This window comes from Columba livia, chromosome 3, assembly GCF_036013475.1.
Source record: "Columba livia isolate bColLiv1 breed racing homer chromosome 3, bColLiv1.pat.W.v2, whole genome shotgun sequence".
Lineage (NCBI taxonomy): Eukaryota > Metazoa > Chordata > Aves > Columbiformes > Columbidae > Columba > Columba livia.
In genome coordinates this window covers 59,909,732-59,926,093 of record NC_088604.1, presented here as the reverse complement: position 1 = coordinate 59,926,093, position 16,362 = coordinate 59,909,732, and the positions used below count along the sequence as shown (strand labels likewise).

General features: G+C 37.9%; 1 protein-coding gene across 3 annotated transcripts in view; it reads left to right on the top strand.

The window, feature by feature from the left end:
- Positions 1-16,362, top strand: part of HBS1L (HBS1 like translational GTPase) — a 62,530-nt gene that overhangs the window by 37,761 nt on the left and 8,407 nt on the right. For all 3 annotated transcript variants that reach the window (XM_065057053.1, XM_065057056.1, XM_065057055.1), the window contains 7 exons: positions 6,045-6,301; positions 6,780-6,945; positions 9,207-9,324; positions 11,958-12,104; positions 12,786-12,860; positions 13,614-13,731; positions 13,918-13,986. In XM_065057053.1, coding sequence (XP_064913125.1) covers positions 6,045-6,301; positions 6,780-6,945; positions 9,207-9,324; positions 11,958-12,104; positions 12,786-12,860; positions 13,614-13,731; positions 13,918-13,986 — 950 coding nt within the window. The remainder of the gene's footprint in view (positions 1-6,044; positions 6,302-6,779; positions 6,946-9,206; positions 9,325-11,957; positions 12,105-12,785; positions 12,861-13,613; positions 13,732-13,917; positions 13,987-16,362) is intronic.

Here is a 16,362-nt window from a genome sequence, read left to right as displayed (position 1 = left end):
AATTTAAATTTTAAACTTATCTGCCTGTCTGAAGACTCCTGCTTTAAGGAGTCTATGGTGACTTCCTTTCTTCCTTTGACCTGCAGGCCCCTGTGGAGGCACTGCCAAGGCAATAGAACCTTGACATGAAGAAAAGGGAAGGAGGTGTTGACCATATTTGCATCACATTTTTCCTCCTCTGCTGTAGGACAGTGGCATTTGCTCTCCTGATTGTTTTCCTTACGGTCGGAATAATAGAATCAAATAATTGTTTTGGTTGGAAAAGACCTTTAAGGTGATGGAGTCCAACTGTTAATGTAGTACGGTCAAGTCCACCACTAAACCATGTCCCTAAGAGCCTCATCTACACTCTTCTAAACACCTCCAGGGATGGTGACTCAACCACTTCCCTGGGCAGCCTGTTGCAATGCTTCACAATCCTTTCTGTGAATAAATTTTTCCTAATATCCAATCTAAACCTCCCTTGGTGCAACTCGAGGCCATTTCCTCTCATCATGTTGTTTGTTACCTGGGAAGAAAGACCAACACCTACCTCATTCTTTTCCACAGTCTCTGCTTAAAGTCTGTTCTAAATATATTGTGATGTGCTGAAGCACAAGCATTGTCTTGCAAACTTAAAATGACTTCGTACACCTCTGTTTTTAAACTGAAAACGTGAACCCCTCCCTCAACACCATGAGTATCAAGAGTTTTTTTTTCTTCTGCAGTTATCTGCTGAATTATTGACAGCATAAGGTTGAGTTGTCAGGGAACAGAATGAATCTGTGTTTATTAACACCTAAGAAAGGCTGGTTCTTTTGATTATTTTCGGACACTTTTAAGGTTATTGTTGTATTGATAAATGCACATTTCTGTGTACGTAGTCTGTATCACTGACCAAAAAGTACCGCATTATAAATTATTCATAGCAGTTTGCATTCTGAAACATCTGTAGTTGTGCCCCCTATTCTCCTTTCCACATATTTGTGTGATGTTGGTGCAAACACCATTAGGAGGTGATTATATAGTATGTATGAACTAATTTCTGTTGTCACCTTTTATGGGATCTTAAAGGTAATTCATGGACCATGTTTTTAAAACCAGTGGTCTGGCACTAGCAGAAAAATCACCATGCTTTGACTAGGTATTCAGTCTTTATGATTCAATGTTGTTATGAGGTATGACCTCATAATAAGAAATCTTATTTAAAATGGATGGATTATTAGAAACCGTGAATTGCTTTAAGCATTGTTTGCCTTTTTTTGCTGGATTTTCTTAGTGGGATTGTCTACAGAAAATGGAGTTTGCTCACTTCTGGTGAACTGTTTTTCTGATGCTCTAGCAAAACTGTTTACCAGGCTTTTTCTTCCTGTTAAGTCATGAAGGAAACCAGAAGAAGTTGTGAGCAAAAAAGCATGAATATTTTAACCAGCCTGAGCAATATTGTGTAATTAATAATTTTGAAAGGGGAAATAGATGTAGACATTCCTGTAATGACTGTAAGTACTCCGAAAGAGTCGGTTGTATAAAAATAATTCAATAAGCGTCCAGACTATAAGACTGAAAATAATGTTTAAAAGGTAAATTATGCAGAGTTAACTTTCAGCAGATAAGCTTTCAAGTTCTTCTTTGAATGCATGGGAGTGTGAACCTTTTGACAGTTGTGTGAGATTGTCTTCTAATATGTCTTATAAAAACATATGTTGTGTTTCTTAATTTTCCCCATAAAACAGTGATGTAACCATAACATTTTTACTCAGTTTACTTTTATGGTACTTGTTGACAAGACCACATAGGCAGTTTCTGGCCTGACAGTTTTAATTTTGACTAAATGTTGGTCCTTGCCAGGCTTTTGTGTGTCTGCTGATTTCCTAACAAAAAGCTGTGGTAAGCTCTTTTGACATTTGTGCCTGAATAGCGGGCGGTCAAGCTTTCTTGAGTACAGGACCTCAGTGCACACACAAAGTGCTTAATGGTTCTGTCCTGTCAAAGAAATCAAGAGTTGCTTAATCAGTGGCTCCACATTAGCAGGTAGCAGTGACATGACAGATGGGCACAGATGTCTGCAAACCAAGACTGCTTTTGGTAGCTCCATCGAGTTCTCATGCAAAGATGCAAGCAGTTGGTTAGGAAGTTCTCTTCCTACAAATATATTTTTTTCTTGATCTGGTGGTTCAACATAACTCACACTAATTTGAAACCTTTCCTATTCAAGGTGCTTGCTAACGCAGTCAACTTGTTTATACCCTCGACTGCCTGCACTAATGACACACTAGGTACACTATCCTATATACTAGGTATATTATCCTATATGCTCTGTCTTCTGACAGAAATTTTTCAAAATCCCAGGGGAAAAGGCTTACTGAAAAACATTTTCAGTGTCATTCATTTTTTTCCTTGACTGTTAGAGGTGAAGCTTCTTAGTGTTTCTCTGAGCTGTTATCAAACTTTCAATAAACAACTCATCTGGTTGTCATGAGGAATAACTAACTGTCGTGGTCTTTTTGCTGCATCTCCATTCATGTACTTCCATGAGACTGGAACTGCATGTTTCATCTGCCCGTCTTCCCTTTAGGAACCAAGCAATAACCCCACTCTCCCTTTCCCTGACATTGATCAGCATAAAGCTGAATTATCTCATCAAGTAGGTCATGCACTCTATCCATTCTGATATTTCTCCTCTGAAACGGCAAGTCTTGGTTTATCATGGCACAGGTTGTTTTCAGGTTTCTAAAACATGGTTGTATCTGAAACCTGTAAAACTCTGAACTGGAGCTGTGTACTGACTGTTCAAATATTGCGCCCTTGAAAAAGTAGCGAAGCCTAATGTTATGATGACTGGAGTGAAATGCTTTGCTCGTTGTTTTACTTGTATTTAGCACTTTTTCTTTGCACCACACAAAATAAAAACTATTTGGGAGCCTTAAGCAGTGGTAGTCACAATAAAGCTACTTAGAACTGAGAGAGCAGTTATTTGATCTGGCAATAACTGTGATTCTTTCAGGTGCTGTAATTATTTTAAATTCTACCACTCGGCATCCATCCTGGTTTTTTGAATCCTTACTGACATAGGCTTTGGCCTGCAAGAAGATCTGAGCATCTGGGATTAGAAACAAAAAATCATTACCTACCTAAACAAAACAGAATTTAGAAGCTTGCAAATAACCTGTCTTTCAAAATACATTTTTGTCTTTTAACAGGCTTGATATGATAGTCTTCAAATATATTTTGGAAAGCTATAGAAAAATACGAGAGTTATGTTTGTAGGTCTCATCACTTGCAGCTTCATCTAAATATCTTCCCGTAAAATTATTTTTCATTTTTGAAAACTTGATTTGGGAAGAAATGGAGACATAGAAAAGGAGAGAAAACTATTGCCATCTGCAAAGGCTGCTTTGATATGACTTCTTATACAAATACTTCTCTCCAGAACTTCAAATACTAGAATTTCAAGGCAGAAAACTTGATACCCATGTGAAATACCGTATTTGCTTTACAGTGTGACCTTTGCCTATTGGCACCAGTCATAGGAATTCAGTGTGAAAGTGCTAGGTGATACGCTGACACTCAACTGAAGTTCATCTGAAAAAGGAAAAAGATGGAAGAGACTTAATCTTGATGAAAGATGTCTAATGCAAATTAATTATAAGTATGACGCTCTTTTAATACATGATTCAGGCAAAAATGATCTGGTGTACTTTGTATCATTCGGATGATTTTAAATACATTATTAAAATATGTAGAATGCTTTGTCACTGCAATTGTCTGCATAATTGCCTTCTATCAACTCGCTTATTTTCAGTCAATTTTTATGAAGTAAAATGTGCCTGAAGAGACATTGCAGAAAATAATTGTTTTGCTATTCCAAAGTAGATTTTCAGCTTGAACTTCATGTACTATTTAAGGAATTTTAAAAACACAGAGCCTTCTGTTCAGCCTCATAGAAGTGGACTTAGCTTTTCCGGTAAAAGAAAGCACAGATAACTATACTGAATATTTTTCTGTGGTGTGTAATCACCTTTCTCTCTCTAAAGCAATGATGACCCACCAATTATCAGAATTTAGGGAATCAAGTGTATCTTCTTATAAAGGGTATTCAGCTTGTCAAGATATGGTGTTACATACCGAGTTTGCCTAATGCTATAGTTGGTGATACAGTGCAGCTGGTTTTGTAGTGTCAAATCTAAAATGTTACGATTGTTTGATCCAAGGCAGTAGTTTGATATACACTTGTTCTCCTTCAAATGGTTTGGAACATATTGATAATAGACTTGATACAGAGTTGTCTGTCCATTTTGCAGAAGTGCAGGCACCACCTGTGCCCCTGCAACCAGTGTCGCTGGCATAAACTAAGTTTTTTACTTAACTAGTTTGAGAAATCTATGTTGGTGTATTCAGCCTTGATGTAAGACCCTGGCCTTGGGCTGTGGAACTGTAGCCAAATGAAATGAGTGCTTACATTTCTGCTTTGGGGTCTCACAGTCAAGAGGAAGACCTGGCTTTGGGCCTTACGAAAAAGGTGTCAAAATCATTGTCTGCTGCAGTACTGATAACATAGGTGGGTTCTGAAACTGCAGGAAAATAGGGAAACCTATAAAATGTCCCGTGTTGCTTAGTGCTATAAGGAGAAGCTAATTTTGTGGTCAGTCTGAGTATTTCCTAGGGCTAATTTTTTAGATCGTAACTCTAGAACTGCTTTGTTCAATAGGCTTAACATGCTTGCACGGTATCATTTCCTGAGAAATATGTAGTGGAAGGAGACTAATCTAATGCAAGTGCTCCTATGCCAACAGAAAATGAGAAGCAATGTCAAATAAAAGCAGAGGTGTCAAGATGTGGGATTCTGAAGTACCAAAATAAGTAGTTTTGTTTATAGAAGCTGCAAGGAGGAAAAGTGGGAAGGTAAATGTGATGTGTAAACAGAAAGTGGAGAGTGAAAAATTCACACTGTATGTGGAGACACTTGCACATGAGAGCCTACACTAATCCTTTCCATAGAGAGCAAGCAGCAGCATGGTGGTGCTACGTGGGAAAGAATTTCCAGTTTTCCAGGAGAAGAAGCTGCTTCTCCTTGGATAACATTTTAGTGTTTCGTAGTTATTTTCAATATACTGTAATGGTCAGTGGTTTATATTTTGAAGTTTGCTGTGATATAATGCTGTCACACCTGTAATAACTTCTTCTGTTCCTGTCTTGCTGCTTATGTTAATGCCTCACCATGGAGCTCTGTCAGGCAGTAAGAAAGCTTCTGCTCTCCTGAAGATGTTACTTAGCATTTGTTTTTAGTGGCCAACTTTGCTGTAACAGGTTAAGAATCATACTGTTTATTCTCAGAAAGCTTGTGTGAATTAGGGAAAGATCCGCATTTACAAATCCGAGAGAAAAAGAGTGAGAGAGTGTAAGAGAATGATACTTGCATTACTTACTATTAGGATTACTTTGGTGATCTGTGAGAGAACAGGATGTTGGAGAGTTGGAGAATCCAAATCTCCTTGGTCCTACATGCCTTGTTTTATGCATAAACAAATTTTCTCAGCATTGATAAATGTAACTTGTTTGTTATGGCTCTATGTAAGCATTGCACCTTAAACTGCAGCTCAGATATGCTTAGTATTTACTCTTTATTACTGTTCTCACAATAGAACATTGCTGTGTTCAGCCACAATACTTGTAGTATACGTAGAAGCTGTTGTAGGATTAATGCTTCAAAGTTGACTCGTCTTTTACTTCAGAGACAACCAGCTCTCCATAGTTGTTCTGCACAACTGTCTTTTCCCTCCCTGTTAAAAGAAGTGGCTGTGGGAAGCTTTTGTTTATCTGTTTCATGTATTTTACAAGATTATTTCTTATCTTGCTTTTGTACACAGTGCTTTTCAGACAAGATATTCAGAACTGGTATCTGTGCAGTTTGTATCCAGCTGCTTATCGCTTCCACCTTAATGGGTTTATCACAAACTCTTTGTCTGGGGCTTACATGATAGCGAAGGGAAAACTCAGTTTCTCTCCTGTATTTCTACAGCCTCTTTGTATTTTGCATTTCTTGTGTTTTCTTTTTTTTTCCCTAGTGTGATTGCTGAAGAAAATGGCCATGCCAGCACACTTCAGAAAGGACTGTTAACTGGAGACACCAGTGTAGCTTCTGGGGTACTTGAGGCAGTCTCAAAATCTGCTCTTTCACCCCAAGTAGTTCAGGTTTCAGAAGAGCAGAATACGGTGCCTACTCCAGTAAAAAAGTCAAGCAAGACAAAACCACAAATAGATGTGAAAGCAGAGTTGGAGAAGAGACAAGGAGGAAAACAACTGCTTAATTTGGTGGTAATAGGTAATACTGTTAAATCATATTTTTGACAAACATAGAGATGAAAAACTGTGTTGGTTGAATCTGGAACTGATAAGAGAAGCAAAACTCCTCTCTCCAGGGAAGGCAAATCTCACACTGTTTTCAGTTGCATCTGCTTGACCTTTATTCTTTGGAGGGAGTACATTCATATGTCCTTGACTAGGATGGGAAGGTTGACGTAGCTTCTGTTTGACAGTATAGTGAAATGTACTTTGGTTTGGTTCCTTTCTTGCAGTGTGTTCTTTTTAGTATGAATTTGGAGGTGCTATATGGCCATCATGCTGACTGTTTCAATAAACTATCTCTTTGTATCTCTTTCTGACAGGATTGTGAAATTTTATGGATTGCATAAGCATTATTAGTGCATGTGATTTTCATATGTTTTAGTATACTTCTTCTTGTGCTATACTTAAAATGTGTACATTAATAAAATTGATGCAATACTTATTTCCCTCCACAGGACATGTTGATGCAGGTAAAAGTACTTTAATGGGTCATCTACTCTACCTTTTGGGAAATGTGAACAAAAGAACTATGCACAAATATGAACAGGAATCCAAGAAGGCTGGTAAAGCTTCGTTTGCCTATGCATGGGTCTTGGATGAAACTGGTGAAGAAAGAGAAAGGTAGAAATATCTTTTAATGAAAATTAACTTTTTTCCTTGAAAGAACCAAATTTGTTAGGAAATACCTATCCGCTAATAATGCTTTGGTAGAAATATTCCAGGTATTTAAAGATGCTTACTCAATACTTATTAGCAAATATTTTTCTTTGTCCATATGAGTACATGTTATCAAAATTAAAAAATAATGAGAATGAATGAGAATGAGAATTTGAGTATTTCTTCACATTTCTATGCTGTGTTGTGCAGACTAGGACTACAATGCAGAATGCTTTTACTGGCTGAGTTGGTTCATTTAAAGCTCCCTTACTGGTTTATTGCTGCCTAATTTCTTTCAGTTTGGCTATCGCTTTATGGGAAAGTTCTAGGTTAAGTTTTTCTATGAAAATATGTCAAGATTTATAGACTAAGCACTGAAATGTCAGTTAATCACATATGACTTACATTTAATATAAAATCTGTAAATTAATAAATTATATTTCTGTTATTTATAATCTGCCCTTAATTTATTAACTTGAAATGCAAAATTTAAAATTAAATTTCATCATATTGAAAATGTATGTAATGGAGAAGCGGTGAAGCTAATTAAAAAAATCTGTAAGAACTTTAAAGAACACTCTATGGGAAGCTAAAGACATGATATTCTGTGTTCACAAAACAATAAGAAAAGGCATTTTCTTCTGTGTTTATACTTTTGCAATCACTTGTCACCCATGGTTTCATAGCATATAAGCTCTTCTGGTTGGAAAGACAACCCTCACAATGTAAACTGATCCCAAAGAACATGGTGTGAGGCATTCTCTGTGTCGTGTGTAGCTGTTGTGGTTTTTAAAGGTGGATACACTTCTACAGTATCCCTGTATGTAGCTAAACTTTGACCTATGGGAGTCCTTTCATTTCCGAAGTGCACATACAGACCTGAGTGGGGGGGTGGGTGCAGGTATGGGAAAGAGGGGAACAATCCATCCAACACAATTTTAAAAGTAGCCTTACATCAGTTATGGCTGATGATATTGTAGTGGTGGTATTGTTGTTATGACATTATAGTCTAAGGATGTAAAAGAGGAAAAGCTGATGGGGGAAAAGTCTTTTTCTTAATCTCTGTAGATATAGCTGGGTGTAAAGCGGACAAACTTTGAAGATTATTTCCTTTCACAGATCTGTAATAGAATAAGTAAACACCATATTAAGTGTGTTATCAATACAAGCTGCCTTTGATAGGATGTAATTAACATGAGAAACTGAAAACAGAAACAAGTATTTATTGTCTGTGAAGAGTAAAATATTAACAGAAAGTAAAGTTTGCGGAATAGTTGTTATGAAGCTTAAAAGTGGTATTCCTTGGTCTATGATTTTTTTAGTATCCAAAAGTTGTGCATTTAGATACCAGACTTCTCTTCAGACGGTTAATTGTAGCTATTCAGGGAAAATGTTTTTAATTGGTACTTTTGATTTATTCTGTTTTGTCTTTACTCTAAGTTTTGTATTTTTAAAGGAAAACTTTCTGGAGCCATCTGTAAATGTTTGGGCTTCTAGGTTGTTATTTTATTTTTTTTTCTGGGAAGGGGGGCTTGGTCATTTGAAGTAACATGTTTTAAGTGTCTGTGTTTCTTGAAGGTGCCTGTCTGTCCTTGTCGTCTGTAAATGGAGATGCAGATGACTAACCCAGACATCTGCACGATTGATGGTTGCATTTGATCAGATGCATCCCATCCTGTGTGCTGTGCAGGACGTGCGGTTGTTAGTGAGATGTGGAACTGAGTCAAAGCGCTGCAAAAACCTCTGCAATCCCTCCTTGATAACCAGTGTTCTGCATGTGGATCTTTGCAAATGTGTAACTGTATTCCTGTAGTCCCACAGCATCTATTTTCCTATTCTTTGCTATGTTTCTGTTAAGCTATGATGCTCTTTTCTGAAGAGCTAAGTATTAAAAGTAGAATTAGTGTTTATTTAAATATGCAGTAGAGTTTTCATGTTCTCACTGTGCATGTTGGGTGACAGTCTATAGGATTTAGTACTGTGAATTTGGAGCGTTTGTGACTCAAGTTACTGAAAGGCAGCTTTAGAGGTCTGCTTTTCCAGCAAGCAGGTTTCTTTAGCAAGCAGGTTTCTTTAGATTTTTTTTTTATTATTATTATTATTATGCAGGCTAAATAAAATGAAAGCTATAAAGTATGTAATTTCATGATTGTGTTTTTAATAGCTTACTTTATGCAGCTTTCCAAGCAGTTTTAATGGTGCATTGCATGTATGCTTCGTTTAAGGGGAGTGACAATGGATGTGGGTATGACCAAATTTGAGACAAAGACTAAAGTAATTACACTGATGGATGCTCCAGGCCACAAAGACTTCATTCCGAATATGATCACAGGAGCTGCACAGGTAGAGATGGTCTAAAGCTGTTTTTCCAATAGCATTATTATTTATAACTTTTTCTTAAATGCTTTTCTTCCTACTTTAACATTTAATACAAAATGCAATCATTCATGGTGCTAAAACATCTCTGACATTTTCATGAGTTTTCTAAACTGAAAAAAGAATGTGTTTAAAGACAGTTGCTATTCTTTTTTGGAGACTTTGTGGATGAGAGTTTTCTTAGGGAAGAATTTGAATACTAAGTTGCAGTTTGTTAAAATCAGAGTTGAGCTTTTAAAGCTGTTCGAATGTGGGATATGGCTGCAAGAAGTTCTGTGGAAGTGGTCTTGTTGGTAAAGATTTTGAGTGGTTTTCAGCTTAAAGAAAAATGATTTGGAGAGGTCAAACAAAAAGCTTTCTTCTGTTTAACAGTGTATTTTATATGGGATGATAAAACACACTGTAGATAATGAAGTTTATGCAGAATGCATCTGTGCTGTCAATAGAACATTTGCAGAGATTATTTGCCATTTGCTTTAGGAACAGTGGGTAAAGTCAAAAGTATTGTGCACTACCCATTGAATTCAGTATGGTACTTACCATTCTCATATAGGTTAGCTATTTAATTTATGGAAATAATAAATCAGAGGAGGGGAAGAATAACATGTTTACTTGACATAAAATGTGTAAATTTTTTTCCACTTAAAGGCACCCTTTTTTAAATAGTAGAGCTGATTCTCCAAAGTAGTGGTGTGATCAAAGATTTTTTTTCCTAAGCTAAGCTACTGTGTAGAGTTTTTTTGCTTTCGTGCATGTCATTGCAGTCTGAAATGTGAGTTTTATCTAAAAATCTCAGTAAGGATGAGTAGTGATAGTATGATTTTACAGATAAAATAGAACTATATTATGGGAAGAATGGTTTGCCCCAAATTCTGCTCTAGCTCTGAAACAGAACCAGGGTAAGAATTCAGACTGTGCGACCCAGCAGCTAGGCTGCAGGCCAGTCAGAAGTTTGCAAAGTGTGATACAGTGCTTGTACAGTCATCTATATTATGGAGCATGTGTTGTAGGAAATTCAGGAGTTTAAAAATCTTTACAATCTTTAGTTTCAGAACACTGAAAAGTGTCGACTCAGTCACACCACCTTCTTTACAACTTTAAATTAAATAGGTGTGCCGTTTTTGGGAAGAATAATACTGGCAGCAAGTGCTACGAGAAGACTTGCAGATCCACCATCAGTTCAGCAGAAGATGGGGCTGGCCAAGGAGACTTGGTGTGTCTCTGTGTTCCCTCAGCTCTGAGGATGATGAGGGGCTGGTGTGTTCTGAAGCCTGTTAAGGAATCACAGAAACTTTGCAACTTTCAGTTGCCTGTAGAGCAGGCTCAGCGCCAAAGCAATGGGTAGAAGAAAGCACCTGTGGAAGTGGCCCTGGTGCCTTTTTATTGTGGAGAATTCTGTTAGGAGGTAAATCCCCAACTGCCGTTATACAAAATGCAAATCAGCCTTATCAGGGCCAGGATCTGGCCTTTGATACATATGGTTAATTCACGTAAGTCCTGAGTTATGGTTTTTATAATTTAGAAAATACAGGATGTCCTTTTTTTTGGGGGAGAAGTTTACCGCAATGCACTTCTGAGGCTGACAGCTGTGGGGAAATTCATCCCTCGTCCTTTTCCCGTTCTCACACTTGCACTGTCTCTGTATGAGCTGTGGGGATTTTGTGTCTTGGACAAGGTGAGGGGAATTCAGAGCCAGGACGTGTTCTGTCTTCCCACTCGTGGCATCCTGAAGCATAAGCATGTAAAGAAAGGGAGAAGTACTGCTTTTTCTCCTCTCTGTTTCCATTTTGTCCATCTCATCAGGCCTGTGAAATTATCTTGCACTTGCCTCTTGACAGCAGTACCTTTTATCGTTCACGTCTGGTGCTGTTGCTTGATGCATGACGATGGCTTGACTGGCTGTTACTTCCCAAAGCAGGAAAAGTAGAAGAAGTACAAACAGTATTTAAGGCTAACAGCAAAATCTGTGGTTTTCCACTGTGCTTACATGGCTGATTCTTGTGCAGTTTTGTAGACTGTGTGATACCTATTTGCTCTTCATGCTGTGGCAGAGAGTTTGCCTAGATGGCTACTTAGTCTTTTCCCCCTAGTGATTTTTGGCGTGCTTCAGTGTGTTGAGTAGACTGTGAAGCATCCACATCCAACACGCAATTGACTGGTTGTCCCAATTGTATAGTGAGGTGACTTATCTGTAACTTCTGCAGCTTCTCACTGTGAAGGTGTCCAGACTGAGGCAGGAAGAACTGGATGTTGTGGTCATACCCATTCTTAAGCTTCTGGAGCACAGGCTGCTTTCGTTTAGCTGAGGTCTCTGCAGCACGTCCAGAATCAGTAGTCTGAAGTTGACATGTTCCCAAAACCAAGAGTTGGCTTATGTTTAACAGAAAGTGGTGGTTTATGACATGAAATGACATAATGCCATAATTCCTCATCAAAGTGGGCTTGACACAGATAGAACTGAGCAGTTTCAGTTACATTTGAAGCACATCAGGATTCCTCCCGTATAGAGTACATTTTGTGTGAAATGTTGCTGATTGACATATTTACCCAGATTATTTCCAACTCTTAACCACTTTTGATTGTATTTTTTTTTCTTCTAGGCAGATGTGGCTATTTTGGTTGTGGATGCTAGCAGAGGAGAGTTTGAAGCAGGGTTTGAGACAGGTGGACAAACTCGAGAACATGGATTATTAGTTCGCTCTCTTGGAGTGACACAGCTAGCAGTTGCAGTCAATAAAATGGACCAGGTACATCCTTATTTTTTTCATTTAATTGAAGGGCTTCCATCTAGGATTGTAGACCCTAATTTTAAGGATTAATATTGTGAAACTAATAAAGTATTATTTCTTTATTTAATTCTGAGCTCTGTCTCTTGTGTCTAGCCTTTACAATACTTTTTATTTATGAGTGTATTTTCAAAGCACACAGAAGGACATTTTTGGTGCTAAAATGAGTAGGGGTCCCTCTTGTACTTGTGAAAACCTCACAGAAGCAGTTAACCCAGTGGCATCTGTGAGAGCATCTTGGTGATCATTCAGGTCAAGACCCCAAGAGCTTTACCTAAACATGTAAGGTGTGTTAAGTATTGCCACCTGTGTTTTAAATTGTTACTGTGTTGTATATAATCTTGTAGAATCTGATTTTTGTGTGAATGTTTAAAAAAAAAAAAAGGTGCTTTTCAATGACAAATAAAACTAAAGGGGCTTTCAAGTTAAGTGGTGTCTTGTTTGCTATAAGTAAGTGTTAATGTGTATGCTTTTACATTTTCAACTATGAATCCAGCTGGGAATCTTAAATATTTTTAAATCCATTAGGTGCTGTGTGTGAAGTACACCTACAGGTACTGCTGAGTTGATGACATGCAGCTGTATGTTGGAGTCACATTAAAAATCTATGATTTTATTATTGTAACCTGTTTTCCATTTTAGGTCAATTGGCAACAGGAAAGATTTCAGGAAATTACGAATAAGCTTGGCCAATTTCTTAAACAAGCTGGCTTTAAGGTAATTTAAATTTCTGAGGTCTGTGTTGGTTTGTTCGGGCATTTGGGTAGGACGAGCTTTTCTGCTGTTACAGTCAGGTTATTCTGTGTCACTTTCCTGCTACTGCTATGTGCACATAATGTAGCAGGTTCCTTTTTTTACTGGTTGGGTGTACACTGAGCCCTGGATAAGGTTAGTCAGCTCTCTAATGCTCTTTCTGTCATCATCTCTGTTTAGGTCTGTTGAATCTTTGGGGCACTCACCTCATTTGTTGCCTCTTGGTATTGTTGTCCATAAAGCAAGACAGACCAGGGATCTTCTGTCTCAATATTCAGCATTACATTAATTACAGTAGAGAGTTTTATACCAGAGCAGGTGTCATTGTGGATTATGAACTCATAAGAACACTCTCCATTTGGCCTGGCTATGGCCTTCCTGAAATCCATATGCATGAACCAGCAATTTAAACCAAGGTTTTGCCTGTCAGATATGGAGCTGGATTTTGTTATATGATCTCAGTTTCACTTAGTTATTAATGTTGCTATCATCATTTTAAGATATCCCCAGTTCTTTGTTGGCGCACTGTGATCAGGCAAGAGGCAAACAGAAGGGGAATGGATCCACTGATTAATTGGTCTTCTCCAGGGGATATACGAATCTGCCAACTGTTCTTTTCTAGCTTAGACATGTAATATTGAAAAAATGCACCTCTTGCTTCTGCTAGAAGATCCCATTGTTAATGAATGGTTAACTTCTGTTTGTTTTCTTAATTAGGAATCAGATGTGGCTTATATCCCAACGAGTGGCCTTGGGGGTGAAAATCTGGTCACAAGGTGTCAGTCAAGTGACCTCACACAGTGGTATAAAGGGAAGTGTTTGTTAGAGCAAATTGGTGAGTGCAGTTTTCCTCATTTAAAAACTAATAGATCTTAGTCCTGTGTGTGTCAAACTTATATTTTGGGGAAATGTGGGACAAAGTCTTTGGAATGCAATATAGTTGATGTATCCCTAAATGTGAAGTTGTAGATACAGTTATTGAATACAGAAATTCTAAGAGGTTTTATCAATTTGTTTGCAGATTCTTTCAAGCCACCACAAAGATCAGTGGATAAACCATTTCGGTTGTGTGTTGCTGATGTTTTTAAAGGTTGGTTCTTTTTATGATATTTTCATCATCTTTTCATGGATATTCAACACAAGTGTTGAAAAATGATGTAAGAATAAGACAAAGTAGGAGCTTTATGTTTATCTGAAGTGTGGAACAGAAATAGTAAGTTCTCAAGCAGTGTTCTTTGTAGAATTTTAGATAGTATTCGTGAAGGAGAAACACACTGGAAGAGAAATGGAGGGAGAAAATCTGCATGACCAGCTAATTGGCTGTGTAATGAGTTGATGGTTCTGTGGGACAGAATTTGGGACTTTCTTTCCCAAAGTGGTTCTTGTTGCCTAGAGGAATCTTTCTCAAACTTTTTACGAGTGTGACTTTGGGCTCTTTTACCTTCTATTCCTAGATTTTAAAAAAGTGTGTCCTGTTGCCTTTCTTTCCATTGTTGTAGCTGTAAATAATAATAAATCCCTTCATTTTCATATAGAAATTTGGCAGAGTGAAGTGGAAGGAAAATATAGTGGTGATGAGGCTGTTTTAACCATCCAGGGATTTAATGAAAGGCAGTTAGCTATTCCCTAGCGCTAACAGAGATATAGACAGCAAGTAACTATAACCAGTTCTTAATCCCATTGTCCAGAGAAAATCAGCTGCCGCGAGCCCTTAAGGTTTTCATTGTAAACTTGTTTTTTTTTTTTTTTTCAGTTAAATGCCTTTAAATTTACAGGTAATTTAGAAGAAATAAGGTTTGTAACACTCATCTCATTTGAAACATTCCTTAGATCCCTCGAGAAGTGTGGCAAACTAAATGACAGCGTGATTTGAAATATTGTGAATATTTGTAATCAAATGTGATTATTGAAATTAATATTTTAAAATAAGTATAGGGTGTTTATAGGGGAAGTACAAACAAAGCAGAGCAAAATACTGATTGCCATTGGAAAAAACAGTTTTGTGCAATTTTGATATGTATCTTTGAGAACACACTAGACACTGTACATGCCCTGGGGTAGCTGTCTTAAGGTCCTGAGGCTGTGATGTTAGATATTGAAACCCTGCATGAGAATTTCCATCAGTTTCATCATTTTTTATTTTTGTGAGCTGTGGGAAAGTGCGTTAGGATTATTGAGATCTTTCAAAATATTATCACAACTTTTTTGTTGCAATAATCATTTTTGTGTTGAGCTAAGTTTCACAAAATGAGCAATTCAGACTACATCTATTCTGCGGAAAAGTGATTTTTGGCTAAAGTATGAAAAAAATAATGACTTTGGAAGGGACTTAGTTTACATATACAGGGTTTATCACTAAATGTGGACTTATAGGTGTTTTTAGGCTTTTTTTTTTCCTCTACCTTGTGATCTCAAAACTTAATTAACGTGGATGCCACCAGAGGAAGCGGCTGCAGGTAGGAGTACATGAAGCAGCAGTTGTTCTTGGCTCTGTCACAGCGCCTGTGCCAGCTCAGGAGGAGGTGTCCATAGAAGTGCGTAAAAAGTGAGAGTGCTGAGCGCGCTCTCACGTAGTTTGGAAAACCCCTTTCTTAATTAAGGTTACCCACACGTATGATTCATCTACCTCAGCCTGATTTTAGCTGTTATCCTCCTGATATTCTCTGCAGGCAAACTATATCCTGATCCAAGGGGTCTCTGTGAATTCCTTCACTGCTGCATCAATCCCCACTTACCATATTATAATACTGTCCAGGGTATGATTTGACCTGACTTTAGAAAAGCTGTGTGGCTTTAGAAAATCCTGAGGACAAAGAACATGTCCTGGCAGAACACAAGTACCATGATACACAGAAATCAGGCCCTTTTTTATGCCCTGATTCTGTCCCTTACTCTCTGTTTTGTACTGGCATTTGTTTCATGGGGAGCTGAAGGAACTGGGCACTTGGCAGGAAGCTGTCAGGATGGGAGAGATGTCAAACACCACACCGGTTTACCAAGCCAGAGCTGGTGATTAGGTGGAAAAAAAAAAAGGTTCATTATTGTGGTTGGGAACCTGCAACCAGTTCACATTTCTGGTTGCCTGCAATTGCTTGCAGAGGTTATTTTGTGTACCATGTTGAGGTGGTATTTGTACCATGATTTGGGGATTCATTTTCTAGCAAGTATCTGCTTCTCCAGTTTTCTGTTCTTTTGACATCCTATGCCGTCTGTTAGTTGTCTGCATTCATCTCATTTGCTGAAATAAATAGAGGAAAATCAGCTTGCAGGAATACTCCACTACTGTGGAGTCTCCTTATCTGGAGACATTCAAAACCCACCTGGACACATTCCTGTGCGATCTGCTCTGGTGAACCTGCTTTAGCAGGTGGGTCCGACTAGATGATCTCCAGAGGTCCTTTCCAACCCAAACCATTCTGTGATTCTGTAACATTTTTCCTGCTAAGTGGAAACATTCATCAATAAT